At 42.7% G+C, this 12,685-nt stretch overlaps 1 protein-coding gene across 9 annotated transcripts in view; it reads right to left on the reverse strand.

Annotated features, from left to right (window-relative positions):
• Positions 1 to 12,685, reverse strand: part of LOC135490739 (filamin-A-like) — an 86,704-nt gene that overhangs the window by 34,835 nt on the left and 39,184 nt on the right. For 3 of the 9 annotated variants that reach the window (XM_064776170.1, XM_064776164.1, XM_064776169.1), the window contains exons 10-21: positions 9,270 to 9,407; positions 8,974 to 9,110; positions 8,415 to 8,565; positions 6,750 to 6,943; positions 6,374 to 6,631; positions 5,499 to 5,564; positions 4,501 to 4,621; positions 4,085 to 4,309; positions 2,883 to 3,494; positions 1,276 to 1,449; positions 448 to 1,066; positions 149 to 305 (exon numbers count right to left, since the gene is read on the reverse strand). In XM_064776170.1, the coding sequence (XP_064632240.1) occupies positions 149 to 305; positions 448 to 1,066; positions 1,276 to 1,449; positions 2,883 to 3,494; positions 4,085 to 4,309; positions 4,501 to 4,621; positions 5,499 to 5,564; positions 6,374 to 6,631; positions 6,750 to 6,943; positions 8,415 to 8,565; positions 8,974 to 9,110; positions 9,270 to 9,407 (2,852 nt within the window). Of the gene's footprint in view, positions 1 to 148; positions 306 to 447; positions 1,067 to 1,275; positions 1,450 to 2,882; positions 3,495 to 4,084; positions 4,310 to 4,500; positions 4,622 to 5,498; positions 5,565 to 6,373; positions 6,632 to 6,749; positions 6,944 to 8,414; positions 8,566 to 8,973; positions 9,111 to 9,269; positions 9,408 to 10,514; positions 10,523 to 11,210; positions 11,253 to 11,702; positions 11,716 to 12,685 lie in introns of those variants that run through there. The other 6 variants (XM_064776172.1, XM_064776171.1, XM_064776165.1 and 3 more) reach the window with 6 other exon arrangements.

Here is a 12,685-nt window from a genome sequence, read left to right on the forward strand (position 1 = left end):
GAAAAGGATACACTATGACAAACTGTGAGGGACAGATGCTGACTTTTCGAAAGATCTACATCAAATTTCATCCATTCACGTATGACTTTAAAGTTGACATTATGAATTCAAGGAAGAAAACTTGAAATGCAGGATCATTGATGCCTACCTGGATCTCGACGCCCAGATCAGCGACGCCAGCCTCCTTAGTATCAACGGTAAAGGAGACGGGCAGAGATGCCGGCACGCCGGTTGGCTTGACACCATCACCAACGACCTTCACCTTGCTTGCATCAGACTTTGGAAGAACTTTCGTCTTGAAAGGACTGGAAGAGGCAAAATATTACAACTTAAAGTTTGGCTACGTTTCAGGGAAGTGCTTAAACTGTCAACCACCTAATCATTCTGCTGGACACTAAACCAGCCACAAGATCACCAATTCAGTAAATAAATTCGGCAAATCCCTACCTTTTTGGGACTTGTTCATCTCCATATTTGACCTCGACCTGGCAGGGACCTTCAACCTCCGGGACGTAGGAACATTCATAAGTACCATCGCCGACTGGCTTGATGTGGCCTGGCTTCTTCTTTCCATCCTTACCAACGACAGCAACGTCCAAGAATCCGACGCCAGCTTCGCGGGCATCGACGGTGAATTCAGCTGGTACACCAGCACGGACGCCCTCAGGTTTGAGACCGGGACCGAAAGCCTTGGCCTTCTTCGCATCAACCTTGTCGGTAATACTGACATGGAAGGGACTTCCAGGGATGTGCTCATCAGCGAATTTCACACTGATGTCGTAGTCGCCTGGTTTGGTGGGGTGGTACTCGACAGCGCAGCTACCGTCACGATTATCACGGCATGTCATCTTAGCCTCAGATGGACCCTCGATGGCGAGTCCAAGTCCTCCCTGTCCAGCACCGCGGGTCTCAACAGTGAAGACCTGGGGGATGTTGGTGTTGCCGCCCTCGAGACCGGGGCCATAAGCCTTGACACGGGTGACGTCACAGCCGGGGACGACATTGACATTGAATGGACTGCCAGGGACAGGGATGCCATCATAGGTGACATCAAGGGTGTGCACACCTACCAAAGAAGACACCAAAATTGACATCCGACTTGTCAAATATATCAACTTAATTGATGACCAAAGTTTCGGGGTTACTGAATGCTGGCAACAGCAAAGGCTCTAAACTTTATTCAGATACAAGCTACACGTTCCAGTTTCTACTTCCTTTTTCATGCTAGCTGATACTGCTTTAACTGTATTTACTTTGAACTAACAGTTCACTTACCCTGTTCGAAAGGAGTATAGCTGACATTGTAGGTACCATCCTGGTGGTTCTTGACGATTGTATCGTACTTGGTTCCCTGAGGGTTGGTCAGGATGGCCTTCACCTTGCCATCACCGCTTGGGGTGACGGAGCGAGCGTCAACGGTGAAGTCGGTGGGCGACTCGAGGAAGACACCTGGATAGGAAGGAGAGAGCAGGTGAACTTCATGTGGTGATTCAGAAAGATCAGATCAGGGCATTGGCGTGGATTGAGAAGGAGGAGGATGCCCGTCTTGGTAATACACCAAACATTTCACATGAATTCAGGGCTGAGGTCTTCTAGAGTGATGCACTGATGAATGTTGGGTGTTGAACTACAATTCAACATCATTTTATCAAATCTGATGAAAACCTCATTGACTCAAAGAACTGACAGATTGTCCACCAAAGCCAATGTTTATAGCGAGTGGAATTTACCACTTAGGGGCAGGTCTATGTCAGCTAATGCCAGTTTTGCACCCCTATGGGACTGATAACATTTGAAATGATAACACTGAAAAAAAGAAGGCGATCCATCTAGATCTTGTACGAGCATGAAACTGAACAAATATTACATAGAGTTGTTTCGAAACAAGACATGAAGAGAAAATAAAACAATTTGCCTCTTTCCAGATGAGTACCTGAGAGGTCCATCTTTGCCAAGTTATGGGGTCAGGCTCTGTTGGTATCAACTTCATAACTGATGTTCTGTCATAAATATCAAAGGCTGACCCTATCAGTCGGTCATTTTGATACCTACAACAGTGCTCTACCACTCAGGGGCACTGATCAGGAAAGAGGCGAAGTCAGAGCATGCCATTTCAACAATCTGAAAATGAACACCAAAATCATGCAGTATAAAAGTCATACACAAGAACAGAGTGTTAACTTGAGAAACCATGAGACAAAAGGACAAGATATGCATGAAGTTAGTCAGAAAATTCATACAGAATTGATGACTTTTAATACAAATGTATTAACCGAGTCGTTATACTATTCCTAATAAATTACAAACTAAGACAATGAATGGCGTAACTGACTACGATACTTTGTTTCAAACACAAGAACACAATCTAGGACTGAAATAACTGACATGCATGATTAGGTTTACGAACCAGGGTCCTGCATCTAGCGGGTTAATGAAACACGCAGGCAAGGTGGGGAACCTAAAGACAAAAAGGCCGAATTACTTCAGAAAGCATCGTCTCATCCGAAAGTTGGGCGAGAACAATGCATCACTTGCGATTTGTATCACTGATCTTGATTTGCCAATGAACATCATCAGCGATTGGAAACTGAAAGAACAGCACTCTTCCAGTTGTCTTTGAGTTTAGGATCGAAATGACGAAGATCTGTGGAGGAAAATCTGAAGATGCCTCATGGGTAAAAACATGCAGGATTGTGAATTATCAGTCATATCCTTCAATCAAAGAATCGCATATCAAGTTAGTTCAGAAATCCATCATAATATCAATCAAAACTTGCAAGATGCAATGAGTACACACAGTAAATGCTATCGACTTCTATGCATGGGTTAGATAAAGGAGGTAGCAAACTTTCAACTCCATGCGAAATGTCGCAAGTGCTAACCCTCTCTCTCCACTCCTGGGCCGTAGGTCTTTACGCCGCTGACATTCAGGTTCTCCTTTCCTGGGGGGACGACCCTCGCCTTGTAGGGCGACTTGGGGATGTACTCATCAGCGAAGAGGATGTTGATGGTATACTCCCCAGGTTCCAACGGGTAGTACTTAACACCGCAGGTACCGTCTCCGTTATCGGAGCAGTCGATCTTTGCCTCTGCAGGACCCTCGATGGTCAGGCCCAAACCTCCTGGACCAGCTTCACGGGTATCAATGGTGAACTCAGCCGGGGCACCAGTAACTCCCTTGGACAGACCTGGGCCGTATGCCTTGACCTTCTTGGCTGATTCAGACATTGGTTTCTCTGTTGGGGCCTTGCCTTTGGGGACACCCTCGGTCTTGAACGGACTGTTCGGGATCGACTGGTTGTTAAAGATGACGTCTGCAGAGTGGGTACCGAGCTCTTCCAAAGTGTACTTGACGATGTAGCCGTCTGGGATCTCTTCTATTTTCACAGGGACCTGTTTGCCGCTTGGCGCGATGATGATGACGTCGGTGGGTGCCTTGCCACCAGCATCAGCGGTGATGATGTCAAAGTCATACTCCTTCCCGACTTCAGATTCTGAGAGGGATAGTAATATACATTGACTACAGGTGGCGCCACACAACAAGCAATTGCTTTGAAAATTGGTCTTGTACTACAAACATGTCAAAAATGATTCTAAAAGTGTCGTCTCTCCGCTATTTCTTTCTTTTCTGCTAAGGAAAGGAGTCACAAAACACTTTAATCTGACATTTATGGATGAATCCGGTAGTTACAGAACAAGAAGATCTAAATGCTGACATCAAGATTTCTCTGAACTTGAACTACATACAGAAAAAGTTTGATTCGATAGTACCGAATGAAGAAGGCTGCCTGAAGGAAGCAGAGACTGAAAGAGACGGTGATGAATTAACATTATGCTATGATAGAAAGCATGGGAGCTGCCTTGGCATAAGGAACTGTGGCACTATGTGGTGGGTTTCGGCCAAAACCGCTGCAGCTAAAATGCCTCAATGCTACCAAGGTGTTGTAGAATATAACCTGTACCAAGTATAGATTAATCCATACTTGCCTGTACCTATATTCTGATGGATAACGTATTCAACTTCACCTTTACAGTGTAATTCATAAATTTCACTCAAGTAACCTATCATAAAGCATTGACTTACTCTGCTGAAGACCATCGCAGTAGACCTGGCTGACATCAATATGAGGTTCAACCTGGACCTTATACGGGCTGGAAGGAATCTCTTGCTCAGCAAAGAACACCCCAGTCGTGTAGGTACCGACGGAGTTGGGCTCGTACTGGATGGTGAAGGTTCCATCCTTGTTGTCGGTGGTGCTGACCGGGACGTCGTTACCCTTCTCGTCAGTAAGAGCGATAGCGACATCACCTAGGGGAGAAAGATAGAACTAAGTTACTAGAATGCATTATGAAGTATAAAGTCAGGAATTTGTGTTATTATGAGTGACCAGAAGCAAAGTAAAGCAGGAGCACTTTTCCTTCAAAGAAGCTTTCAATCAACATCAAACAAGCAGCTGCCAACTGACGTCCTCCGAGATGTTCCATTCTTGTTTTACATACCAGGTCCTGCTTCCTTGCAGTCGACGATGAAGTAAGTTGGCTCGTGCATCCTGACGCCCTTCTCGAGACCGGGACCATACACCTTTACCTTGCTCGGCTTGCTGGGCTCGGCAACGTATACCTGAAGAAGACATCAAGACAGATTACAATACGCCATAATAAACTCGTGAGAATCACTATTCAAGAGTGTCATCTGGAGTAGATTCAAGTGCTTCCTTCTCCAAATAGTTTGAAGCTAAAACAACAGTGTTATATTTTGTTAGGGGAACACTGAAGGAGTGCTAACACACAAGACAATGAAGCAACTAAGTTCAACTAAAACTAGGCAAATCTGACTGAAATGAGTAGGAAACTGCTCACAGAACAAAAATAGAGTCTCCACTGAATGTCTGAAGACCCAGTTTTAAGCTACCAGACGATTCTTCATCACAAACGATATGCATGGAGGTAGCAATTACCGCAGCTGATCAAACACCCACTCCTCAAACATAGTCAAAGCCGATGCAGGGTTTTCTTACTCGTGCTTCTGAAGGCCGAGTACAATTCATTAACCCAAATTGTAGCCCAAGCCCCCTTAAACAGCACAGTGAAATGAGGACACTTGGGAAGGCTATAGATGCAGGATTTATGGTTTGAAGTAAATGAATTCGGAAGCCAAATATCCCTTAGCCCAGAAGCTGTCTTTGTAGCAGGTCAATGCGATGGATATGTTGATGCGTGGTGAGTTGCAGTTCAGTTTGACAACTGGTGAAAGTGAAAGGTAACAAGGTGAATACCAGGATACTTCAGGGCTTGGTTGCTCAGTCGGCATTAGGGGAAACGTTAGCGCTAAGTCCAACTGCAACTTTTGCAACTCATGAATACATGAAAATAAACTGAAATGCAATGGTCGATACATTTTGTTCGGGTTTGAAGCTCTTTCGACAGCCAGGGGGTTAATAAGCAACGTGGCCAGAATATACAAAGCGTTAATTGCTAATTAGGAAAGTGTATATTACTTCATCATCAGAGCTAGATGATGAACTAGACGATGAACTGCCCTTCTTAGTGCGGCCGACAGACATCTAGAAGCAAAGTGAAACTGTAAGAACTACATACAAGAGAGTTTATACATGTAATGTACAGGGTGTACCAAAGTAAAACACTGATTTCTCAGTACACGGATCTGTAGCTACATCATACATGTAGACATTTCATTTGTATAATGTACATAAGCACAGTTTTCAGTCTTCATGACAAAGGTATTTTTTAGCATCTCTATTCCAGGGAAACCGAAAAGAGCCAATCGTCTGGTTATCCGGGCAGATGATCCTTGACCACATTAGGGATTGATTCTACATACTTTAGGATGCAGTCAGAGTCAAGTTTTCGAGGATTTTAAACTGTTAGTTTAGTTGGAAAGCGACAAGGAGAGGGTGCGTTAAACTTGCAAAGAAAATGAGTTGTTACGATACAGTAAGCAACTGGAAGTTCCTTACATCATGATTAGGATATATAAACTAAAATAAACAAAATCTTGTGAAATTGAAGTCAATTTGAATGCGTGAATAGAACTCTTCCCACACAGTCTGCAATGGTCTGAACCAGACTATTTGCTAAAACGTGCATGCAGTTAGAACTAGCAACATCAACAGCATGTTCATGATTAAAATGCGCTGTACAATTCTGTCCAACAAACTTTTATCAACTGTACAGTAAACGTTAGGAGAGCTAGGTAAGTTTGAACTGGAGTGCAAATGCCCTAAGATTTGAAGGAACCAGTCACTTCCAAATAAACCAGTTGGGCAACTCAGACGTCAGAATAACTCTCTACTGAGATGACTTGGAAACAATTGAAGGCAATAAGAAACGGAGAAATGATGTGATATCTTACCCTGAATGGACTGTTAGGGATGTTGCATCCTCCGTACGAGACATAGATCGTATGCTTCTCGACATTCTTGGGGATGTAACGGCAGCTGTACGTGTTGTTCCTGTTGTCCGCCACCTGGACCTCGATCGGGTTGTTCTGGGCATCAACGCAGGTGATCTTGAGTGGGGCGGTACCAGCCTCGCGGCAATCTACAGTGAACTCGGCCCAGCGGTTGGGCTCAACACCTGTCTTCTCAAGACCGGGACCGTATGCCTTCACCTGGAAGAAGAAAAATCATCCAAGGAATTAACCAACGGAGTTCTCCTGTGCTGATTCTGGTAACGGCGGGCCTTATAACTTATTCTTCAGTCAGAGAAAAGAGTCAAAGTTACCTTACCTTGGTTGGGTTGAAATCAGCTGTGGCAGGGACAATCTGAGCCATGAATGGTGACCCAGGGATGTCCGACTCATTGCATAGAATATGGACGGCATATTCGCCAGGGATGGTGGGATAGTAGCTGATGTCGGCGGAACCGTCACCGTTATCATTGCAGTCAATCTTTGCCTGGGATGGACCCTCAATCGAGAACCCTGTAAGGATGGGAATATAGAGATTGTAGGCGCTGAAATAGTACAAGCAATAAAGACCACACTATTATGTATTTTGACAACTAAAGCTTGCAAGGAGCTGTGAGTCTGGCAGAAGAGATGGTTTTGTTCATCGTTGTAGACCTCAAAAGTTAGAGCTGTGACATACTTTTATCAGTTGATATGGACTAATTACACACAACTTTCAAAATAGACCAAAAAGACTTTGGTTCAACTATTGATATTGTTTAAGGATTACACAAGAAACTGCTGTAGATCTAAAAATTATCATCAACTATACTTGGAAACAATACGCCATCCAAAGAACAGAAACAGACAAGCGTTCAAAAGTAAACTGAACTGGCCTGCTCAGGCAAACAAATAGCATTTTATAACATGCAAACATTTCAAATGCTTTAATCAAACATTTCAGCAACAGCAAATATCAGCTGAACATCAAAACAATTTGAAGATATCCCACATACAGCTGCAGATTTTGCATACCAACTGCATGTGGGTTTTGTCAAATAGTTTTGCGAAATCATAAAGATGAGGACACAGAATTTGTAGCTTAGTACTTAGGTTGTAATCGTATAGTTCTGAAATTGACAATGAGAAACAATAGGCTCAGGTTGGAGATGGCTATAACTGTCCTTGCTTATGTTCTAGTGAACCACTCGCTTTACAAGCACAGGTTTAAGGAATCGTGTGTACACGTGTAGATTTCCTTAGCCTGGACCTTGCAGAGTGAACCATAGGTTCCACAAGCCTAGCCTATACTAGTTTAAAGTGAACCTGATGTGTGTGGTATCCAAAAGCCTAGGCTAGTGCAGTTACAGACAAAATTAACCATCTGGGGTAATAAATTTCATGCCAAAGCTGATCACGGAACAAAATAAGTTCACAGGAAGACATGCGTGATCACACTAGTGAACACTGAAGGGCAATCAACATGATCAAGAGGTTTTTACACAAACATGACAAAAAGGAAGAAAATAAAACTTTTCATTCAATCTTTTTATAGAACTGGACAACAAATGCTTTTTCATTTCAAATAGTACCATGCTTTCTCCAGGAGAGCTGTATATCAAGGGTCAAGGGCCATTCATATTTCACATCAAGCTCAACAGATTCTTCACATCAGTCACATTCCACATTCCACATTCCATACTGTGACTTGGCTCGTGGACAACACATGCACAGTCACGCCATCAGCAGGCTCCCAGGAAATCATTTCTCGAAAGCAAGTGAAATCTCAAGTTCAATACTCCAACACATTGTGGTCTTTTATCGTCACCCGTCATACTTTCAAATCTCCACACCTTGATATAAGCTGAGACCCTTTGGTCCGAAGCTATTAATACTCCCCCAAATGAAAAAAAGAACTAAATCTATTAGTTACCTTGCTTGCGATAAGCGCTTCACTCGCACGTGCAACAACAGGCAGCACGCAGAGAGTTTTAAAACAACTTACACTTCGTGGTAATTTTCGGCAAGGGCTTACCAAGTGCTCCAGTTTCATTGTTCGTCTCGACCGTGAAGTCACATGGACAACCGACAACGCCGGTTTCCAGACCGGGACCGTAGGCTCGGATCTTGGAGTCAGAAGCTTTCGCGACATCGACCTAAAAACAGACAGTATTTCATGATCACTTCTTGCCACAATCACTTTGGACAACACCCATCTTTGCGTGGTATTGTTGGTAGATCTCACGCAACTCTCGTTTGATCTCACTCCACAGTGCGGTGGTTGTCAAATTTTGCACTCGGGTTTCGTGGACCTGAACGGTGGCGGTCGGGATAAAAAAAAAAAATTTTCTTTTTTTTCGGTTTTCAGTGATTTTGAGTGCAGTGGGCCTGCAAAATGACAAAAAATAAAAAAAAAAAAAAATTTTTTTTCTCGGTTTTCGGTGATTTTGAGTGCAGCGGGCCTGCTAAAAGATTTTTAAAAAAGAAAATTATTTCACAATTTCAGTTAATTGCCTAGCAGCGGGCACGCTAACCAAGGTATAAAAAAGTCTCGCCTCACTCACCCTGAATGGACTCTTGGGAATATTAGCACCAGCATAAGTGATCATGACAGTGTACTCTCCCGTCTTCAATGGTGTGTACACACATTCGTAGTTCGTCTTGTCAATCTGCTTAACAATCACCTTCTCCTCAACGCCACCTGGGGAGAAAGATGGAAATCATAAAGTTGTTAGATGGATCGACAATTCTTACCGCGTTCCCAAATGACATATAGCCCCGTCTTCAAGATTGGACGCAAACTTATCACAAGTCAGATCATTAACGCAAGTCTGTATACTCGAAATCCTATGTTATTTACCTGGTCCAGTGACGTGAACTTTGAGTTCTCCATCACCAGCGCCCTCTGTGTGGACTTGAAAATCAGCTACGTCACGAACACGCACGCCCTTAGGCTGGATACCACGACCTGTTGCGTAGACTTTGCTGGGGTTGCAAGCTGTGAAATGAAAGAGAGGAGGGTCAGAAACGAGTATTTAGAAATTTCACAAAAATGGATGATGTCAACAGAAATAGAAGATGTTATCAGTGATGACATCAACTCTTTTTGTTTTGACTGATAAACACTGAAATACATTTGAAAGGTTGACGATAACATGATTCTGGAAAAAGATCTTGCAGGGACATCTCTGCCTTTGGGAAAAGGTTGGAAAATCTAGATATGAACCTTGAAGCTTTCGATCAATAAAGTCAAATTGACTGAAAAGTTGTTTGTATCAAGAGTTATTATATGAATTTACAGTTTCATAGCTTTCCTGCAATGAACAAGACAAATCTAACAGGTCAATCACATTACGGCCCAACACAATCTTTTCTGGCATTCATTCTGTCGATGGGTTAATAGTGTGAAGCATCATTGCTGCCAATATGAGCTGAAAGAAACACACCTAAAATCAAATGAAGGCACGGATCAGTAGTAAGCTGAAGTCAAACAGTTGAACATGCAGGTTTTGGAAACTTTGAACAAATCGTCAGAACAGGGAAGTCCAATGCCGAGCTAACAAACCTGGGGAAGAGGTTAACAGAAGGGCATGCACCAGGTTGGGATATGGTGGGACAGTCACGTAGTATCTTATTGAATGATCTGAGGTCCATTTTGCAGAATACAGGTTCTAACATGCAAGCTACCGCGGTAATTTTAGTAGTGTATCTGTTTCTAGAAGGATCATATAGATCTGTCGAAGTATTTGTGAGTGTTAACATCATATAACTTGATATTTTCTGTTACATGTGCAAACGATGGTGGGTGCAGAAACCCGTATTCCAATCCATGCTGGCATCGTCAGGGTCAGAAGTCAAATCACAGAACGCTTTATAAATGCTTGCTGTAGCCAACAACTCCATCATTCTTGATGGTCTCTGATCTATTTGAAGACAGAAGATGGAACTTCTCGGTCTGATTTCATTTCTAACCCTGCAGCCAAGTTCATTTTAGCAGCCTTTCATGTCTATGTGGTATGTTTAGTGAAACACATCTAGAATATCTTTAGTGGTCTAGTTCTACGACTCCATAACACAATCAGCTGTTTCTTAGTTTTTTAGTTACCTGCTTTCGAATCTGTCGAAAAGAGAGGGACAAATTTACAAAGGATAATGCAGGGGTCGCAGTGACAATGTGTTGGAAGGCCCGATCCCAAATCTTTGTTCATTTGCAGTAATCAAGCTCAGTTTTCCGAAGTTCCAGATATTTATCTAAACATGATGTATTTCAGGGCTGTCTAAAGGTGGGTTATTTTGCAAATAACAACTGAATATCATCTTGGAATAACAAAGTTGGTCCTCTTAGCCACTGCTGATGAACAAGTAGTTGGGTCAGGCCAAATGTTAGGGTACATAAGCAACACGATGTCATTTGCAAAAGAAGGAGTGTCAAATCGTGACACAGAATTACATGTATGTATACGGAGAAGGCACAATGAGCCAGAGCATGGCGCTACCTATGGGGAGATAACTAAAACATGAATAAACGATAAAAATTGCATGCGAGATGCATCAAAAATGGTAAAAAAACCAATTGTGATTTCCACAGTGATATTGAAGTCAGGTACACAAACAGCTACCGGTATTGCTCTGTGTGAGCTACCAGTACTCTTCTCTCACATACAAAATGGCACAAAACCCCCTTCCACTCATACCCAGCTGATTGGTCGATGGGGACCCCCAATTAGGGCCGTCTGGTATACATACATATACTTCCAAGTTATGTTTTTCGCTTTTATGCAACGATTTAAGACGTTCTTACAAAACTGTCGATCAGGAACATCTTTCCCTTTTTTCTTCGGGTCTAAACAAGAAATCATATTCTTATTCCACGAAGCAATATCAGTTTTACAGGTCATTTAAACTGAATAGATGGTTGGGGGAGACAGGAAGTTACGCGCAAAGGTAGCCAGAGAAAGTCAAGGAAGGAGTGAATCACACGGCTAACATCAACAATATCTTCGTATTCCAGGTGGTTAGAAACTCTCTGAATTCTTGAAAATATCACCTGAGGAATAAGGGCATTAATTTCGCTGCCTTATTCTCCTTTCAGCATCACGTCAACTTTGCAATCGCACTGAATCATGCAAACGAACAGAATGAAATCAAAGTCATCTTCCGTCACAAGAAGATGGGGATACGAATTCGAAGTGGCAAACGAGAGCTTGTCCTTCGAAGTCCAACACATCACTTCAATCTCTAAAATAATCTTTCAAAACATCTGGCATGCATGACTTGATAAACTTGTATTTACCTTTGGGACCTAATAGAATACCATTACCAGGGGGAAAAGAAATAGATCTTGTATTAGTTTACAAAAGAGAGAACAGTCTCATCCATATAATCTGTTTGCAGAACATTCTCAAATGAAGCAGTCTTGATAACTTCAAGGCTCCTGAATCAGTTACTTTATCAATGTCGCAGACATTGCAGAGCTGAAGAATTTTCTTGTTCCGAAGTCCTTGGAATACCAGGCAAGTATTATGTCAAAAGAACAGTTAGCTACTTCACTAGATGATACTGATGTACGCAGGCTGAAATCATTCTGGCATGTTGAACAGTACAATTAAAGGGCACAACATGTATTGTATGGCCACGGCTATTTCCCTTCAAGTGGAGTCATTTCAACTGAAAACTGCATGATACAATCTCTTTTAGAGCCGTGCTTCTCTAACATAAGGAAACTGAACATTTCATGCCAGGTTTCAAGTATTGAATCAACGAAAATGTTGGCCTACAATCTCGCCAAAATGGAATTCAAAACCAAAAGAAAAGTCGAGAACAGGGGATAATGCAGGCTCTAATTTCTGTCTACAACTATCAGGATAACGGTAGGGGAGAGTTGAGCTATGACACTGTTGCTGCCGCATATGAATCAATGGAGTCACACCATCTCTCTCAAACACACAACAGAGATTACCAAAGGGGACATAAGAGACGGATACTTCGAAAATCAGGCGGGACAATCAGGTCAATGCATACAGTCTGCATGCAAAATTGTCCAGGTAGAGGGCTCAGGGAATCAGGGTCCACGTGCATCCGATTTCTAGCTGTTCCATTTCCATTATCATGTGATGACACATCCTGATACTGGGCCATGAGGGATCTCAGTCCGTTCATGCATATTTGTCAGATGGCTTTGCCATAGCAGTATGTGACCATTCATTTGAGGGACTTAGAATCACACCATGCAGATATTGGAAAGAGTGTTTGGTTACCTCCATCAACTGAATAACA

Source organism: Lineus longissimus, chromosome 7 (genome assembly GCF_910592395.1).
Source record: "Lineus longissimus chromosome 7, tnLinLong1.2, whole genome shotgun sequence".
Classification (NCBI taxonomy): domain Eukaryota; kingdom Metazoa; phylum Nemertea; class Pilidiophora; order Heteronemertea; family Lineidae; genus Lineus; species Lineus longissimus.